Genomic DNA, 20,676 nt, shown 5'->3' with positions numbered 1-20,676 from the left:
ACGTCAACTTTCCTGCTCCTCTGATGCTGCCTGGCCTGCTGTGTTCCTCCAGCACCACACTGTGAAACCTTGATATGTTGGATTTGTCAAATGTATAATAACTTCACAAAATGGCTGCCACCACAGGCAAAGTGGCTGGACGACAGTACAGCTGTTTTTCTCCAAGTTGGAGTAAAATCTTTGGATTTTGAGACCCTTTTGAGGGCATTTGCAATAATTATGCCTCTATTGATTAAGTAATGCCAGCTTTCTGTCTTTGTTTTTTTTTGATTCAATCACGGGATGAGGGTGTTTCTGGCTAGGCCAGCATTTATTGCCCATCCTAATTGCCCAGAGGGCAGTTACGAGTCAACCACATTGCTATGGGTCTGGAGCCACATGTAGGCCAGACCAGGTAAGGAAGGCAGTTCCTTTCTCTGAAGGACATTAGTAAACCAGATGGGTTTTTCTGACAATTAGCAATTGATTCATGGTCATCATTAGACTCTTAATTCCAGATATTTATTGCATTCAAATTCTATCATCTGATGTGGCGGGATTCGAACCAAGTCCCCAGAACCTTACCTGGGTCTCTGGATTAACAGTCCAACGATGATACCACTAGGCAATTGCCCCCCCTACCTTAAAACCTTTGATTTTCACTTCAGCGGTAGATCAGTTACTGACTCAGAATGCATATTAAAAGTTACAGCCTCAAAGAATCATGAGCATTATATTGTGTATACTAATTGCCTCCTTGTCATGTCAGATAAACATGTAACATGTGAACAAGGAGTTTAGAAGTATAATCTGAGATTCCCATTTCGCCCCCACATTCTACAGTGTTATCTTCTACATCTTGCCTCGTAGCAGCCAGATTCTCAAATTAAAATTAAAGTATGTAAGGACATGACCTGTGATGTGGAAGGGGGACTTACTTTTGGCGGTGGAGTCTATCATGGTGACTTACTGAAAGCATTGTACTCCCATTATAACATGAAAACTTTGGTTGTGCCACATACCATTAGATGTACTCACATAACCTCAAGAGTTCTTTACGGAAGCATGAAAATGACCTCCTTGGACAACCTCCATGCCACACAATGTGAAGGCATGACACTGGACTTTAACATTATGGGTGTAGGAGCTCAGCAGTTCCTTTAATAAAATTATTTTCCATACAGATTATCTGCTTACGGAACCCACAAGGAAAATCCATCCTAAAGTCACTGTGGCCTTGCAGCAACTCCAAAGACAATGTTATAAGGAGATATTAGAGCTTTGTCAGCAAGAACAGTAACCTCTAGCAGCTGATGCACCTCCTCCTGAGGGAATAGCAGTTGGTGAAGATCCACCAAGTGGATAGAGGAGTATGATTAGACCCTGCTTCAAAGGCTTCACTATCATTTTCTTCAGTTGTCTGAAAGACAGTGCAAGTGCTGATCAAGGATGTCCCACTCCATCACTAAACTTTACAGTCCTGAAGGATGTATTCAGAAGGACTGGGTGTCAATCCCATTCCAGTGCAGTTATGTTCACAGCTGCCCTGGATTTTTATGATCGTGGTTAATTTCAGGAGCAACTGGCAACTTGTGCAGCTTCTTCCAATCCTCAGTCCATAGATGCAACAGTATGCCACTGATGTCATTTTCTTAAGAGCACAGCTCTTCACATCTTTTCCCTATGACAATGAGAGTCAAGCAACATTTGGGCACTGGACTTCCTACCATCGCTGACTTTCCCCAAGTACAGGGCACTATAGACTACATAAATTTTGTTTTATGAGCACCTTATCACCAACCTGCAGGGTTTGTCAATGGAAAAAGCTTCCACTCCATTGATGTTCAAATTACATGTGACCATTAATGTTAGAATCTAGAGGTCTGCAGCAGATATCTTTGGAGCTGCCATGACTAGCAAACTCTCAAGGTCCTCAGACCATACAGGGATGGCAGCTGGGAGACGAGGGATCTCCAGACATGGTTGCTGGCATCTTATACGAAGCTTTCTCACTGATGCAGAATTAGCGTAAGATGCTGCTCACACTTCTACCAGGGCATGATGGAACAGACCACGAGGCTCCTTAAGATGAGATTTTGATGCCTGGACCACTCTGACAGGGCCTTTCGGTATAGCTAGGAAGTGTGTGTTACATCATTGTGGCATACTGTGCCTTTCACAACATGAGTCAAAAAACGGGGAATCTCCTGGACGCAAAGGAAATGCGAGATTGTCAGCAATCCTCCAAGGATGAAGGTGATTAAAGGATCTGGATGTTGACCAGGAGAACCATCCAAGAAGGCATTGCAGAGCATGAGAAGCCAGACAGAACCAAATTGCAAACTGCCACCAGGATAAATGAGCTGAGTTTGGACCAATGCTCCCTCTAAGGTGGTGCACAGCCACTCAAGTGTCCAAGCACGGTGAGCAGTGTGCTGATTCCATTCGCAGCACTAACTTCCGGTGTCAGAAGTTGTTATCACGCATGGACTTCGGAGATTCACATAGAAGAAATTAGTGGGAATGATTGTTTGGATTTTGGCTAATTTAAAACAATTAAACAATTTGGCAAGCAATCCTTACTTAGTACAAAATACATGAGAACCTCATTGTTTTTACAGTCCTTGATCTTTAGTGTTGCTTTAGAGTGTCTACACCTAACAGGTCCTACATGACCATTAGGGAAAAAGCAGCATTGGGACAGTGCACTATTTTCACGTGGAACTAAGTTTAGATAGTTTCTAAGGCATTCCTCAGTATGTGATATCAGAGTGTAGTGTAGCGAAGCCCCTCATGATAACCAGCAGATTGAGAAGAATTCTAAGGAATCCTGTTTTGACCCTTGCATCATCGTTAAATCTTCAATGTTTCAGAGTGCAGCAAGCTGCTAAGTTGCCTTGAAATTCTTCAGTACCCTTTAGGGTAACATTGAACCTGTAAGAAGGAAAACTCTTTTAGTAATATCAGAGAGCGGACATGTGACCTACACATTGTACACCTCCAGGACTTGAATGGTAATTCTCTTCCTTGTAAAGCTGATACATGGAAAGAAGGTGTCCCTCCAGAGATGTGTGAAATCATCACTGATGCTGTACTCTCACTCAAAATGGATGTAAAAACGCAATGACATATGCAAGCCAAGCCCTCGTACATTTCCCACACATTGTATAGAGCTTCTATTGTCCATGGTATTGTCCACATTCAAGAGCAATAACTTGGCTGCACTCACCATTTAAGGTTATCTGCAGCTCCGTGAGCGATGAACAATACTTGACGATTATAACTTCTTTCATCCTTGCGATGTCTGAAAAATTGTACTACAGATATTTCAAAAGCGCAAGTGTAAATATATATTACAGAAGTGAGAAATTATTTAAAGTGCTGTTTCACCCGTGGTACCAATGCCCAGTCAGTACATTTTCTTCTTTTTCTGCCTCCACTTCATCTAAGTGTAGTCCTGACTTCCGTAGCTGGGGTGAAAGGAATCTGTTAAGTGGTTAGCCCTATTGAATTGGAAGAATTTGACAGTTGTCCCCTGGTATCTTTGGGCCTCAAGGGCCCAGCCTGCTGAGATTATCCAGCCAGATTCAGGTACGCAATCCTGAAGACTTTGGAATACAAACATACAAATAAGGAACAACAGTAGGCCACTTTTGAGCCTGCTGCGCCGTTCACTAAGATGACAGTTGATCTGATTTTAACCTCATCTCTGCATTCCTGCCTATCCCTGATAATCATTCATCCCTTTGGTAATCAAGAAATTGTCTACCTCTGCTTTAAGAATATTTCACGATTCTGCATCTTACCTTTAAAGGAAGGGAATTTCAAAGACACTTAACCTGCTGAGATGTTTCCTTTTCTGTGCATTAAATGCTTGACCCCTTTTTTTCAAACTGTGACCCTTTGTTCTGTCCCACAAGAAGAAACCTCCTCTCCACATCTACTTGATCAAGTTCCCCCAAGGATCTTTTATGTTTCATTTAAGTCACCTCTGACTCTTCTAAACTCCAGTTGGTACAGGCCTAGCCTGTCTAGCTTTACCTTTGAAGCAAATGGCTTATTCCAGGCAGGGATTACAGGCAGGTGGACGTGTCAAGCATCTCTAGAGAATTCCAAGGAGCAGCTTCAAGGATGCCTATCTGTCATTGTCTCTCCCAATGGGGTGCCTGCTGATAGAAATGGCACATGCAATTAGATGAATTTCCCTTGCCCCACCCCCCACCACCAATTCCCATGGATGCTGAGAAGCCATGGTTAAAACAATGGAGTGTAAGCCCCTGTGCATATCAGGCAGCACTGAATATTCTGCTGCTCCTGGGCATCCACAATGGCCATGAACCCATCTATGGAGATAGTTGGGTACACACATGGCAGAGTCAGCATTGTACAGAAAACATTGGTTGACTCATCTATCCTTTGTTTCAATTTACTGCATGCTTCTAGCAAAGCTTCCTGATGTTCCTGTTGATTGACTAAGACATTACTGGCCAACGATATCTTCTGTCTGGAATTGAGCAGTTGCCTGGTCTTTGACAGTTCTCTTGAGTGTCAGAGACCTGGGGTGTTTCTTCAGGTCCCTGTCAGTGATTTGCTCACCAGACTGTGTGCCCAAATCTACTTTAGAAAGAGTACGCACTGAGGTGAAAATCTCTGAGCTCCTGGAAGAGCAGTAAGGAGCACCTTACTAGTGCTTTCTCTGAAGGTTCACTGGTTTCCTTCTCTGAACTGGAAGAGTAGCTGAGGTTCTCCTATGCTGGCCTTATGTGGAGGTTCACTGGGTGTTGCTAGTACCTGCATAAAAGAAGAGATGGGTGATGACTGCCACCGCACCACTACTCTTGGATCTCTTGGTCTGATTGTAGGTCACTTTTGCCTGCAGTGAGATAAGGGGATAGCTTGAGTATAGAAGCAGATGCAAGAGCAGTTGATGGTCATGCATGAGGAGAGGTAGTGAGGTGTCCCCAATGAGTTCAGAGGAAACACAGAGGACAGGAAGTGTTAGCAATTTGGGAGGATGAGGTGGATGGGGAGCCATTGAGTGGATATGATGCATGAATACTGAGTGTTGTAGGCTATGAGCCTTGGTGAGATGTGTGTACAGTGGCAGATTCCTGGGCCTGCACGTGTGGAGTAGTAGAGAAAAATGGCAGTACTTGCGTGACGGAGTGCAGGAGATCATTAACTACCAGGCAGCATTGCTAGATGTCCTTTTTGATGCAGGATACAGCACTGCCCCAAGCTGCTATCCAACACCAGGCCACTGGGGCTGTTGGCATGATCTCCTTTGGTGACCAGTGGACTGGTCTTTTCTCCGCCACTCCATCCCTTAGCATCTCCAGATCCCTTTCCTGGAAGTGAGAGCCAGCTATCCTTTTCTTTGTAACATCATCAAGGTTGTACATCATAGTTTGAACAGTAGTTCCTGGCTTGCAGCTTCTAAAATAGTGTATAGCTGGAATTTAAACATGGCGTCAGAGGTGTGTAACCTGGAAGAATTCTCCAGTGGCAAGCACAACCTCCTCTCCAACCAAAATTCCCTGAGAATTTTGCCCAACAGCTCGGTTGCATAATTCTTGAAGTAACAAGCGGAAGATTGCATGAGAAAGTTTGTGCAGGACCACGAGTGACTGAACATCATGAAACTCACTCGCTACCATATTTTAACTGCCTATTAAAAAACTCAGCCCCATATACTGGGAACTGATACCCAAGTGATCAGCTTTCATGAGTGAATATACACGAGATGTGAAGTTTCATATTTTTAACCTCTTGTTATCTGATGGTTAGCTCGGTATTTAAGAATTAATTTTTGTGTATTCTGTTTACTACACAGTAAAACCTTGGGAAGTCGGTATCCTGATGTTTATCATCACTCACTTTAAACAGATGTATTAAGGGGAAAGAAAATTTGAAATTGGCAAAATGAAAATAAAAGTTGCTTGAAAGTGCTATTGCTTACAATTCAATATTAAAAGGGTTATTCATATGAAATTCATTCCCAATAAATTACCTTATAACAAATGTTTAGAATTTTCATTTTGGCAAGAGTTTGGGAGATTTATTTACAACACAGTCTTTGGTATTTGTGCTACCTTACCTTACAAAAGCAGAAAACCCTTAAAAATAGTTCAGCACAAATCTAGAAAGTAATGTCATGATGTGACTGCATAACCAAATAAAGGAGTTGCTGAGAATGAATTCGTAGCCTTTGACAATCAAAAAATAGACCTCAAGAAAGTCTCATGTCAAATCCGAGAAAAAATGTTTTGGCTCCTGCACCCCCTCCCTACAAGTTGTTTTAAGAAAGTAAGCAAATTACAAACTGAAATCTAAAGTAACATTATTTGAGGCTAAACTTGGGTACTTTGTACAAGAAAGGCTAAAAACATTCTTAACTTTGTTGACATTTTGTTGACAGGAAGGTGCAGAAAAGATTCCATCTTACAAGTTTTTACCTTTAATGTACCAGCTGGCTGCTCGAATGGGAACAAAGATGCCAGGAGGGCAAAGGTTTCATGAAGTGTTAAACAAGGTATTCTGTTTTGAATGACCATAACATATTGCAATTAGGGCCTAGAAAAATGTTTTTGGGACCTCTGGATATTTTTTCTGAGGATTATTCTGTCCACCAAATGGATACATTTTTAACAGAATCCTGAATGGTTAGATCTTTGACAAACACTGCCACCAGACCACGACTGTCCTCCATTGAGGACTTGGTGTTATGGATCAGACCAAACTCCCTCAAAATGTATTTAGAAGATGGCCTAGACATAACTTTTTCTTATTTTAAAGATAAGTGTTAAGTGTTACATTCCAGATGCAATTCAATTGGTCAAACTACTCAACTTTCAGCAAAACATACTTCATTTTTACGCAACAGTCAAAATACAGACAAAATAAAAGAAAAAGAACTGACTTAACTGTAACTATCTAAATGCTTAACAATATAATATTATGTATATAAGCTACCACTAATTAACTAGTCCAATATCATAACATCCCATAAACATACCCTTGGCAAGGCAAATTCAGTAAAATAGATTTATCACATGCAGTTCCAGCAGTAGGAAGAGAACCCCAGCTTTTAGCTATACAGAGAGAGGAATAAGAGATTCCACATCCAGCTTCAAGATCCCAGCAACTGCAGAAGTTAAAACTAAAAATCCTGATTCTCTGGAAATTTGACCCCACCCATTCAGCTTTTATTGTGCCAAAAAAATCCAAGGCTTCACAAGCTGTTTACTTAATTGCCTTTCAGTAGCCCGCTTGGTACCTCTGTCTCAATGTTTCTTCATTAAAGAAAACCAAGACAAAATTCACCTCTTACAGCCATAGTACTGATACATTGGTGTACTTTATTTCTAGGGGTGTTATTTTTCACTGTCGATTATTCATTTGATCCTTTCTAAACAATGAATACCACACAGGTACCCAAGATGTCAGGACTGTCTTCTCCCACCTACTGCTCAAGGTCACCTTTTTAGTTTATATCAGGTTAAGGGCCTCCTCTAGTCATTTCTACACACTTGCATATTAATTTTTATTTAATATTTCCATACTTATTCTGTAAAATATCATTTATTGACACCCCAATTTCTTACAGTATTAATGTATCCTCTCCTTCCCCTCGCAGCCTCAGTGGAGGCCACCTCCATTGGTTACTGTGGTTGTTGAGGGACCTATATTTGGCCCCAGCAGCAGGATCCTCTTGTAAAATTCTGGTCTCGGTTCTTTTGTGATTTTCCAGTTCATAATTTGACAGCATATGTTCATTCTTTTCCTTCTATTAATATTGCAGCTAATTGAAAGAACTTCATTGGATCACCCTCATCACACACTATTTATTATCTTGGCCTTATCCAATGCAAACAAGGATGACATTCTTGGGAAACCTGAAGTGCTAAAGAGAGGAAGACCTACAAGAAAAGAGGTGTCCCATCTGGATCAGGTTTGTTGGTAAAACATGATAAATGATCAGAATTAAATTAACTCTTCATAGCAGACTCTGAACCTGTTAGTTGTGTTGGGCAAATCTGTAGTACACTATCCCACTACTGATCGACCAGCTGTTTCATTCAAAATTTGGAGAGGCAGACCTGTTACAGGGAGCTAGGCTTCCTGCTGTGCCCCAAGTAACCTTGCTGGGCTGTATAAAATAAATGGACAAAAAAGTAAACCAAAGAACTGCTCTGTTTTGAAGAAGGGTCCTGAAAAATTAACTCTGCTTTCTCTCAACAAATGCTGCCAGACTTGCTGAGTTTTTCTAGCAATTTCTGTCTTTGTTATAAACAAATGGTGTTGACTGGGCAAGACATGAAAGTCGAACAAAAAATAATTTGATCTCCAAGATTAAAGTGCATGGAATCGGGGCAAGTATATTGAAATAGATAGGAAACTGCCAGGCAGAGAGGAAACCAAGAGCAGGAATTAATGGGTCCTCTTCAAATTGGCAGGGAGTAACTAGTTGGGTGCCACAGGGATCAGTGCTGGGACCCCAGCTGTTCACAATTTATATTAATGATTTGGATGAGGGAACACAATGTAACATCTCCAAGTTTGCAGATGATACCAGGTTAGGTGGGATGGTGAACTGTGACAACGATACAGAGATCCTTCAGCATGATCTCAACAGGTTGGGTGAGTGGGCAAATCAATGGCAGATACAGTATAATTTGTATAGATGTGGGGTTATTCACTTGGAAGCAAAAACAATAAGGCAGATTACTACCAGAATGGCTGGCTGCAAATGGAAGAGGGCAGTATGCAGTGGGACCTGTATGTCCTTGTGCACCAGTCACTGAAAGTAAATATGCAGGTACAGCAGGCGGCAAAGAAGGCAAATGGTATGTTGGCCTTCATTGCGAGAGGTTTTGAGTACAGAAGCAGTGATGTGTTGTTGTAGTTGCACAGGGCCTTGGTGAGACCACACCTGAAATATTGTGTGCAGTTTTGACCTCCTTTTCTGAGGAAGGATGCTCTTGCTCTCGAGGGAGTGCAGCGAAGGTTTACCAGGCTGATTCCGGGGATAGCAGGACTGACGTATGAGGAGAGATTAACTAGGTTAGGATTGTTTCCACTGGAGTTCAGACAAATGAGGGGGGATCTCATAGAGATTTATAAAATTCTAATATGACTGGACAGGGTAGATGCAGGGAGAATGTTTCCGATGGTGGATGTGTCCAGAACCAGGGTTCACAGTCTGAGGATTAAGGGTAGACAATTTAGGACAGAGATGAGGAGACATTTCTTCACCCAAAGAGTGGTGAGCCTGTAGAATTCATTACCACAGGAAGTAGTTGATGCCAAAACATTGGATGTATTCAAGAGATGACTAGATATAGCACTTGGGGTGAAAGGGATCAAAGGTTTTGGGGAGAAAGCAGGATTAGGCTATTGAGTTGGACGATCAGCCATGATTGTGAAGAATGGCAGAGTAGGTCGAAGGGCCGAATGGCCGCCTCCTGCTCCTATCTTCTATGTTTCTGTGTTTCTCCATAGTTTTATTCGAGATGTGTGTTTCATGTCATGAGTTGCTTTTCAAATGTAGTTAGTCTTCTATAAATCAACGCAGCCACGTTTTGTGAAACATTTTCCTACAAATAGAAGAAATTACTAGTTGATCTGTTTTGGTGATATTGTTTGGTATGGGCCTGGTTATTAGGATGAATTTCCCCATTTTTCTTTGAATAGTATTACTCATTTGAGTTTATTGTTTTCTCTGACAACTTATACTTGAAAGAATGCAGAACTATCTCAGTATTACACTGAAGTGACATCTTAGATCACCCTGCTCGAGTCTTGTTGCAGGGTTTGATCTCAGGACTCTGACTCTGAAGATCTGTACTGATAGGTTGTACCGTATTAGCAGGTTGAATCCAGCAGAAGCCTTGCATATTTAACTTCTGTCTGTCTGTGTCTTATTTACCTGGACTTGAGTGAGAAAGATGTATTCCAACGCAGTGGAATAAATTGTCTACATACAGAAATAAATCCTAAATTGTCTACCCTGAATCCTCAGACTGTGAACCCTGGTTCTGGACACTCCCACCATCAGTAACATCCTCCCTGCATCTACCGTGTCCAGTCCTGTTAGAATTTTATAAATCTCTATGAGATACCCCCCTTTATTGGGCAAACAAGTGCTTAGTTTGAAGTGTCTGGAGTATGATTATGAGTTCTCAAGTTTGAAGTCTCTTTCATATTTGCAAGGAGACTGTTATTTCATTGGTGGGGAATTTATAATGATAGTAAAGCATAATTTTTGTCTGTTCAGAAAATTTTGATTGATCAGTTTAGTGCGTGGGTCTGTTGATAGGTTTTATTTGTTGGCTGATCCCTGGTGCAGGCCAAAGCACAGAAGACTAGCGCACTGATACACATCCAACTACCAGCAGTTAGCAGCAACTGAGCAGTTGGATGATGTGAGCCAACAATACTACCCTGGCCAGAAAAGTTGTTCCTATAAGGGTTTGATGGAAAGAGTGAATGAGATGGTGAAACTAGTCAATTGTGATTAAAAAAAGAAGTGTAGCAGTCATTTGATGCAACCTGTCATTTGCAAGTTATCCTTTGCTAAAAATTAGAATTTATTAGATTCAAATTAAAAGCTTTAGAACAGCTGTCAAGTGACTTAAAAGTCTATGTTAGTGTTGATTCTGGCTATTCATACTATGTTGATTCTGTGAAGGAAGTTGCTGTTTTATTGGTCAGAACATTGAGTGTAGGAATTGGGATGTCATGTACAGGATATTGGCAAAGCCACTTTTAGAATAATGCGTACAATTCTGGTTGCCCTTCTATAGGAAAGATATTGTTAAATTTGAGAATATGCAGAAAAGATTTACCAGGATGTTGCCAGGACTCGAGGATTTGAGTTATAAGGAGAGGCTCAATAGGCTGGGGCTTTTTTCCATGGTGCATGGGAGGCTGAGGGGTGACCTCGTAGTAGTTTATAAAATCATGATGGCCATGGATAGGATGAATAGCCAAGGTCTTTTTCCCAAGGTAGCGAAGTCTGAAAATAGAGGGCATAGTTTTAAGGTGAGAGGGGAAAGATTTAAAAAGGACCTGAGTGGTAACAACTTCATGTAGAGGGTGGCGAATGTATGGTATGAGCTGCTAGAGGAAGTGATGGAGGCTGATACAATTACAACATTTAAAAGGCATCTGGTTGGGGAGACAAATATGGGCCAAATGCTGGAAAATGGGCCTGGGTCAGATTGGAATGTCTGGCCGACACAGACAAGTTGGACTGAAGGGTCTGTTTCCGTGCTGTATGATTCTATGACAACAGTCTACAGCACACCTTCCAGATATTCTAGAGGCTTAATTCCATGTGAATGCCAACACATCAATCAAGGAAGGAGCGATTAGAATATTGTTATGAAATATGAATCCTAAAGAGTATGAAGTTTTGATTCTATTATAACCTGGTGAAAGAATAACTAGAAATTGTATATTTAAAGAATTACTGTTGAAGTAATTATACCTAATTGATCTCAAATGCTTTGAGGTCTGTGCCACTAGTCTATATGTCAGATTATTTTTAAACCTATATTCAAATATACTTCATTACAATGTTGCTTTAGGAAAGAATGGATGCTGCTAGCAGGATAATAAATACAGTACGAAAATCTAAAGCTAAAATGGTGAAGCACGTCGAGAAATTATGTGATGCCTTAATCACTCTTGCAAACATGGATGCCAGTAATTGGAAGATGGAAAGAAGTAAGTATTCAATGAGGAAAAAGTGATACATTTTTGAAAAAACCCTTGTTTCAAACTTGACAAGCAAGGATAAATAAAAGCCAACACCAGAAAAAAGGGCAGGCATTACTGATTTTATGGATATCCATAAGATTGTCGGGTTCTCAATGTGGTTTTGTCTTATTTTCATCTTCAGGCTTTTTATGCTTGTCTTTTATTCTCTCTCTCTCCTGAGTGAGTGATACGTCTGTACAAAAGATGGATAAGCTCTTCTGATCTTAATACTACAAGAAAGAATGTGTAATCCCATTAGGAGCTGTTAATTGGAAAAGGACATTTGTAATAATATTCCAAATTTATTGTGTTCTAATATTTGTCAAAGCATGAAGGGAGTTTGAAAGTACAAAGGAGGCTTAGACGTCTTCACCTCCCTGAAACATTCTGATACATGGTATAGTCACTCAGACTAGTAGAAAGTAGTAAAAAGAAACTTAAGGCTTCACTTTGCAGTTCAGTAAATTATTGGTGGCCTTTGAAAAGATTGGTATAATGCTTTCTGTGTTACCTGCTTTCCTATACTCCTATTGCTCCTGAACTATTGACTTTCAGATGATGAATCACTTCAGTATAACCGTGCCTTTTTTGGTTTATTTTTGTCCTCTCCAATTTCAGAAGCTATTGAAATCCCTTCCACACAACCTATCACAAAATTAAAAGATCTTGATGAAGTTGTTATTCCCACCATGGAACTCAAGGTAAGCTAGAGATATGTCTACTTAGGGATGATTCTGGTCGATGCTCTCTGCTGCACAACCAACTCAAAGTCCGAAACCAGCCTCACACAAGTGGGCTGCTTTAAATGACAATATCTGCACAAGCACATGAACAGGTTCAAAGGGATGATACAGAAATGAAGTACCCACACCACAAACAAAATTAGGGAGAACTTTAATCCTGCCCCATAACTTACAGAGCTGCAGTCCATTTGAGTGCTTCTCGCAACATCACAGTAATTTATTAGAACTAACATTTATTTTAAGGTTTCAAGTTGTTATATTAAATCAGTAGCTACTGTTGTTTGGTTTTGCAATGGCCTTGACTGTCTAATTAGGAGTGCAGATTTGTTTTTTCCTGCCTCCATTCCTTTATTTTGTCAATACTTGTAACTGTAACTGGCTTGTTACATTGGCTTGATATCTGTACTGAGCTTTGACATTCAAATCTAAGTTGGATTGAACCTGGGTCGAGCAATTAGGTCTGTATTTGGGAAAGGAATACCAGTTCAAATAGTCACTTAGTGAGTGTGTCAGCAAACTTTTTAAAAGACTTCTATCTCTGTCACAATCTTGTCTTCATTTTTTTCATGCATTTTACTCCAGTAGATTAACAGCTGTAGTAATTATCTGCCAATTTTAATTTGAGAGGTGTGCAAGCCTAACGAGAGTAATAATTTTATTTTTCTTGCATTAATTTTTCACACTCAAACTTCTTCAAGGATGCACCGGTGATCTTTGTTTAGCACCTCCCAAAAAATTTAAGGCAGGCATTTCACCATGCGAGAAAATATGGGTGCATGCTCACTCCCCAGCATTTGTAGTGTTTTAACTTGCATTCCATCATGATGCATCACCGTACCTTTCAAGTTGACCTCTTATTTTACTTACTATATTAGACCTATAATTTTAAGAAATAAACAATGAGACTGTGAGGCCTTCTCCTAAAATGTGTGTGTATATATATTGTCTATTTCTACATATTGTCTATTTAAATATTTTGCAGTTAAGTAAAGGAACCTTGACTGCATTAGATGAGTTTTCCTTGACTTAGCAGCATCGTTATGGCTGCAGAAAACTGTTCACTGAGGTATTTCAGTTACAAGTACCCACTGACTCCTTCCTGATCACATGGGCGAGTGTTTGAATTTTCGAACAATTTGTCACTTTGAGCTGTTTATTTGGGTTCAGGTTTCAGTAGCTGTTTCTCCGTCAATCTGATAATGCATCAGTGCATTTTTAAAATTGTCTGCTAGAGTTCCTTTGGTAAATTATGTTTATTATGAATATTTTGTTGCTTTGTAGAGGAATCACGGTGATTACAGGTTTATTTTATTTTCAAGCAGTCTTAATAACCTTTTCCAATGTGGCCACATGGATCTTAAAACAAAGTGAGGAGATGCAGGTATTTTGTGGGAAAATCACAACATGCTTTTTTGCACACAAGCCAATTTTAATGTATTTGTGTGAATTTTCAGCGGTAAGTTTAAAAATTACTTGAACTGTCTTGTGTATTTCAGGTTGATCCATCTGGAAAATATGAAAATATGATTACTGTGAAATCATTCAGGTCTCAGTTTCGCTTAGCAGGTGGAGTGAATCTTCCCAAAATTATCGATTGTGTAGGGTCAGATGGGAAAGAGAGAAGGCAGCTTGTCAAGGTAAATTATAATGGAGGTAGATAAGAGGTCCTCTTTGTCTGATTTACAACTGTCGGAAGACTCCAATATACAAAACTAAAATGATGTGAACAATAGATGTAGGGAAGCTCCCCCATGATAGATGGAAGTGTAAGGAGTGGATTAAACTGGTGTATGTGAAAACTGCCCACAAATCACTATGAGTGCACCTACTTCCAATTTAACTATGACCAGTTTGGGATTGACTGAGTAATTTCTTTAGAGAGGCAGGCCACTGCTTCATTTGAGATCCATTTACATTAACTGCTACAGCCTAGCTTCCTGAGGCTTCGGAAACAGTTGCATCCTCCTTCTGAAGACTTTCCCACCCTGCAGCCAGCTACTTCTCATCCTGACCTGCTGCTTTACTGGAAGCAGTATATTAAAACTCTGATGAGATTCAGCAATTAATTTTGACAGGACGTCTACATTCCCAGCATTTGTGGCTTCTTGGCTGCAGACATGCATTCTTGCGATGTTTCTATCAATATCAGAACTGAAGATTATAGCAAGGTCACTTTTTAAAAATTCGTTCAAGGTATGTGGCATCACTAACAAAGAAAGCACTTACTGCCCATGTCAAAGTGTTCTCTTGACGGGGTGATAAGTCTTAGGTCACAGACAGGTCGGATATGATGGAACAGAAGATTACTTTCCCTGAAAGACTTCCATGAAGTTGCATCCATCTGTTCTGGATGCAAACTGCAGTCTTCCATTTAAGTGCTGCTTGTTACAGCAATCCCTGTTCAGAAAGTTTTGATGCAGACTGATTCTTTACCAACTGAAGGGATTTCTTTAGTTAAAATGCAGAACACAAGTCCCAAAGTGATACAAAGTATGAAAGTAAATTATCAAGGTAGGCGCTATTCCATGGAGAGTAGACTACAAAACGATTTTGAACAAAAATGTGTTTTAGCAACATGTTGAAGGGGATGAGACCATTTCCTTGTGAGGGACGAGATGAATGAGAGAGCGTGGGTGGAATTTTTCTGTCCCTAAAAGTGATGGGAAGGGCAAATATTCAGTTTGGATTGGCATTTCCAATATTCATGCCTCTTCCCAACTTATCAATTAAGTTCTGGGCAGGGAGCTTTGTGGACAAACTTGGGGAGCTGCCCCCATTTAAACTCCTTAAGGACCTTTGGCCTCTAGCAACAATTTCCATGTCCAAAGTAGTAATGGCCTGTCATTGGCTGGCAGCATTTGGTATCTCCTTGTGATATGAATGTTACTAGTAATCTAGACTGATGGTTCTTAAAGGAACCCTGCCTATGTTTTCTTTTCCTCTAGAACTCCCAATGTTGGTTTTAGCACTGTTCCGGTTGTTCCAGTTTGATTCATGAATTGATACTGAATTTTAATTAGTATTAGCCTTACATTTCCCATTCTCTAACATTCTCCAGCCATACCACTCCACTGAGCTGTCCATTCCTAATATTCTGAGCTTCTATTTTTTTCTGACCTATTGCACCTTGGTGCCCAAGTCTCTCACCAAAAAACATTGCCTCCTCTTCATGTCTAGAATTCTCTCCCTAAAACCCTCCAGCTCCCTCTCTTTTTAAGATCTCTATAAGATCCACCTCTTTGAACAAGTCTTTGGTTGTTTTTTGTAATACCTTTTTTTCGTCTTGGCATCCTTTTTCTATTGCATCTCTATAAATAATGTCATGGGATATAAGAGTAACATGTTCTATCAGTTGACGAGATATAACTTACTATCAGCCAAAGTCACTTGTACCCTTTTCTCTCTAGGGCCGAGATGACCTGAGACAGGATGCTGTAATGCAACAGGTTTTTCAGATGTGTAATGCACTTTTACAAAAGAATGCAGATACCAGAAAGAGGAAACTGACTATCCGCACATACAAGGTAAACTACAATAAGTCACATTACAAAGGACATTAAATAAGATGATAAATATTGATGAAAACACTTCAGTCATTTCTCCCACATCTCTCCCAAGATTCAACATCTTTTCTTTTTCTTATTTCTCATTAAAACGTTGAAACATTTTCTGCATATAATTCCAAGTTATTGTTGCTTCCACTTCTAATGTCCATCCTTTGCCCATCAGGTCAAACCACTTTCCCTCCTGCTGAGCTTTTATTTCTTGTTCTGTTCCATAGCCTTTTCTGAAGAAGGATCTAGGCCCGAAGCGTCAGCCTTCCTGCTCCTCTGATGCTGCTTGGCCTGCTGTGTTCATCCAGCTCTACATCTTGTTATCTCAGATTCTCCAGCATCTGCAGTTCCTACTATCTCAGTGCTCCAAAATTTGGTGCTTTCAAAGAAACCTGTTGGACTACGAGCTGGTGTCATGTGACTTCTGAATTTTGTCACTCCAGGCCAAGTGGCACCTCCATGTCAATAAAAGCTCCACAGCTCAACCTTCCTTCTTGATCTTGCGGTTGTTACTGTAAACAATTCTCTTTACTCTAGTGCACTCTCACTTCTTTCAAAATTGCACGAATTACCAGCCTGTTCAAAATAAATCACGTCGTCAACAGTTAACCTTTCCATCTTTTGTTCAATTCCTCTCTTCTGCAGTTCTTGAATCCATCTAATAAGATGGCTGCCCTTTTGTGGCACCTGAAACAGTTTCAACAAATGTCACAAGCAGCATCTTTTATGACTGAGGTAGTAGGAACTGCCGGTGCTGGCGAATCTGAGATAACAAGGTGTAGACCTGGATGAACACAGCAGGCCAAGCAGCATCAGAGGAGCAGGAAAGCAGACGTTTCGGGTCTAGACCCTTTTATGGCTGGCTGTGATGCATGATCCCCTCCCAACTATTGCAATGCCTTTTTCACAGTCAACCACACAATTTGCCTCTGAAGGCATGCCTTTGCTTTCCAACTAGATGGGATTACCCTTATTGGGTCCACCCTTACCTATCCAATCACTGCCAGAGCATCTCTAATAGTGGTTTCTTTTCTTCATTGCCTTTCATTCCTTAACCACCTTCTCAATGATCTATAATTGGTTTTCATTTCTGTAATTCCATAAATTTAGTATCTTCCTTACATTTATTTGTCTCCAACCCTCTCTTTGTAATTTTTCTATCTAGGCCTCTCGAGCAGTTGTTCCTTCTCATTTTGCCTCTTAGTTCATAGTAATGCCATCAGGTAACTGGATCTCACACTAATTTCTTCCCTAAATAACTCCAGCTCTTCAGCTCCCTACTCTCTTCAATATTCTCACTTCAACCCACCATTTTGGCTAGGCTTTTTATTGTCCTTTTAATCACAGAATTACAGAAGTGTTATGGCACAGAAAGAGCACACTTTGCATCTCATGTCTGCAGTGGCTCTCTAATGAGCATTATGACAGTACCATTCTCCTGTCTTTCCCCATATGCTTGCACATTGTCTCTATTTAAATAATCATCAATCCTCTCTTGAATACTTCAGTTGACCTGCCTCCTCTTCAGTTCCAGGCAGTACATTCCAGACCCAAACCCACGGTGTGAATAAGATTTTTTTTGCTCACATAACATTTGCTTCTTTTGCAAATGACTTTAAATCTGTGTCTCATTCTTGATCCTGTGGCAAGAATAAACAGTTTCTCCCTATCTACCTAATGCAGTCGCTTAATGATTTTACAAACTTCTATCAAACTTCCCTCTTAGCCTTCCTCTCCAGAGGAAGGAGAACAATCCAACCTTTCTAATCTATCCGTCTAAAATTTCTCATCTCTGGAACCATTCCTGAAATCCCTTTTGCATTCTTGCCAGTACGTACATCATTCCTATATTGTGGTGCTTAGAACTGTAATTTATTGATTGAGGCATAAGAAAACATTAAAGACACTGTGTAAATGCAAGTGATTGTTGAGACTGCCATTATCCTGATCAGTGTGATAAAAGCAGGTCTGTGTCTTATTGCTCATTCTTCTCCGTGATAATTTCCACAAGTTAAAATGTGTGCAACGTAGAAGAACCTAGTCTGAAAAAATACTATACCAGCCTCTTGATGCAATATTGGAATCCCTGACCAGAAGGCTTTCATTTCACATCTTTTCTGGAACTTATTCTTGATCAACTATTTCACCCGATACAATTGTTCCATCTTGTGGACAAAGGAAGATCCAGCTGTCTAGTAGAAATGGAACTGTTGGTTTGGTGATTGTAAAGGATTTGTGATTGTAGAGGTGGCAGTGGAGCTACCTGCCCCATGATAACCATCTCCACTGAAAACCAACTAAAACAGGATGGAATGTATTGAATTTACATGACCTCCACAATTACTAAAGAGCTTTTAAATTCAATGTTGCTACCTATAATAAGCATTATAATATTGCTAGGTTTAGATATGAAAAGAAAATGCTTACAGCATTGAAGTTGAAATTTTTTTCTTATTTTTGCACTGATAATCCCTCAGCGAGTTATCATATGGAAATGTGCAGTGTGTCAGTAACTGTTATACTGGAATGTTTTGTCTTAATTCTTGAACAGGTCATTCCTCTTTCCCAACGAAGTGGCATTCTAGAGTGGTGTACAGGAACTGTACCCATTGGGGAATATCTGGTTAATCCCAGTGAAGGAGCCCATAAAAGGTATCGACCCAAAGATTGGAGCAGTCTAGACTGCAGGAAACGAATGTCGGTGAGTCACAACACATTGATTCAAAAGTTAAAACCCTTGGGAATAAAAGCCTGGATTTTCCAATGGCCAGACAGTCATTATTCTAGCATAGATAGGAGTTATGAATGGGAACCCTGTGGAATGTCTATCGTAGCAGACTCTAAAGGAATTGCTTGGGAAATTAAAAATTCTGCTGGACAATTCTCCTATGCCCTCAAAAAGCTTCCAATAAAATCGGAGAATTTGGAGGGACTATTAAACATGTAGTCTAACTCCTAAGTAACAATTTAACTTACCTCACATTTGCCTCCTTCCTCAGGCCCCTTATACTTCCAGACCTGACAAACGTCCCCTTCCCCGGCTCTGGACCCAACCCCATATACACACATACCCTTTACCCCACTCTCTACCTATTCACCTCCCCACTCCAAACCTGACTCTACCCCTTCCATCATTGTAGACCAATAGCCCAGTCTGGACCTGACAAATCCATCCCTCCCTGCACTTCATCCCCTGACCAGAATCTTCTATCAGAAAAGCGGAGCACTCACCCATCATTTAAAAAAAAGGACAGAGTGGAATGTCTGTGAGATTGCCACTCTTTGGGAAATCTGACCCAGTATTATCTTGCTGCTTTATGTAATTGCTTGTGTTATATTTAGGTACAAGTCCATCTTAAATAGGTTTAAGCATTTAATATAAAACTAAAGTGACTATAGATGTGATGCCAAGCCAAATGTACCTTTAACATATGGTATTGTTGGAAATAAATTCCCCCATTTCTTGAACATCAGCAAGATCTCAAGAAGATGAAAATAAGCTAGTCTAACCCATCAAGTACAGCTCTGAAATGTTTTCGGAAGGCCAGAACACTGTAAGTGCAGATTAATACATGACATCAGGTAACTCATGAAGAAGAAACCAGGACTGAGAATTTAAAGTTCCACAAGTGTGTAATTAATATGAAAAGAAGATGACATCATTTACCACAGGAGAAAAGAAAACTTAGTCAAATCGCAGTACTTTTGTATTTCTCTAATGACTAATTAGAGAGTGGCTAAGGAATGAGAACATATGTACCCTGCAAATACAGTGAGAATACAAAGGAATTTCATCTACTAGAATTTCATCCCCAAATGCTACACAATAACATTTAAAATACCTTTACAGGAAGCACAGAAACTAAGCTTTGAAGGTAAATATCAAGTCTTCATGGACGTCTGTGAGAATTTCCGGCCTGTTTTCCGATATTTTTGCATGGAAAAGTTCTTGGACGCAGCTGTTTGGTTTGAAAAACGGCTCAGATACACTCGAAGTGTAGCCACTTCTTCAATAGGTATGTTACAGTTAATCCCTGCATTGTGATATGCCACTTCTCTTCATATTACCTAATTGTTACACAAATGAAATTATATATACTCAAGGTCTCTTTCAATATGCCAGTTGATAAATATACTAAATAATGGAGATCTTGACTCTGAACATCTTTGAATACATACATAGTTGGGCCACTCAGGGCGTTGCAGCTGATTTCCATACCCCTCAGTTAAACTGAGAGAAAAATCAAGTGACTTGTAATGTGTGTACCTACTGTTGGAATGTCCATGTGTGAAGATTGTGAAAAGTAGTAAAAGAGGTTCTCAAAGTTGTAAAGCCTTTAAACCCATTCTACCTAATCTGTGCCTGTGGAATCCATTCCCATTGAAGTCTATAATCCCTCACCCTTTTAAATTGCTTCATGACCTTCTATCCCATCTCTGGAACCTCCCTCAAACTACACTCTGAGATAGTAGGAACTGCTGATGCTGGAGTATGAGATAACAAGGTGTGGAGCTGGAGGAACACAGCAGGCCAGGCAGCATCAGAGGAGCAGGAAAGCTGATATTTCGGGTCTGGACCCTTTCTGAAGAAGAGTCCAGACCCGAAACGTCAGCTTTCTTACTCTGCTGATGCTGCC

The 20,676-nt window shown here is 40.3% G+C and overlaps 1 protein-coding gene across 4 annotated transcripts in view; it reads left to right on the top strand.

Moving 5' to 3' along the window:
- The window catches only part of atm (ATM serine/threonine kinase), a 164,430-nt gene that overhangs the window by 124,976 nt on the left and 18,778 nt on the right, over positions 1–20,676 (top strand). For all 4 annotated transcript variants that reach the window (XM_048598373.1, XM_020533011.2, XM_048598372.1 and 1 more), the window contains 8 exons: positions 6,398–6,511; positions 7,781–7,930; positions 11,571–11,709; positions 12,361–12,443; positions 13,982–14,122; positions 15,893–16,009; positions 18,591–18,740; positions 19,890–20,055. In XM_048598373.1, the coding sequence (XP_048454330.1) occupies positions 6,398–6,511; positions 7,781–7,930; positions 11,571–11,709; positions 12,361–12,443; positions 13,982–14,122; positions 15,893–16,009; positions 18,591–18,740; positions 19,890–20,055 (1,060 nt within the window). The remainder of the gene's footprint in view (positions 1–6,397; positions 6,512–7,780; positions 7,931–11,570; positions 11,710–12,360; positions 12,444–13,981; positions 14,123–15,892; positions 16,010–18,590; positions 18,741–19,889; positions 20,056–20,676) is intronic.

The sequence above is a fragment of the Rhincodon typus genome, chromosome 6 (genome assembly GCF_021869965.1).
Source record: "Rhincodon typus isolate 14 chromosome 6, sRhiTyp1.1, whole genome shotgun sequence".
Classification (NCBI taxonomy): domain Eukaryota; kingdom Metazoa; phylum Chordata; class Chondrichthyes; order Orectolobiformes; family Rhincodontidae; genus Rhincodon; species Rhincodon typus.
The sequence above is the reverse complement of the archived record's forward strand: the minus strand, read 5'-3'. Positions and strand labels throughout refer to the sequence as shown.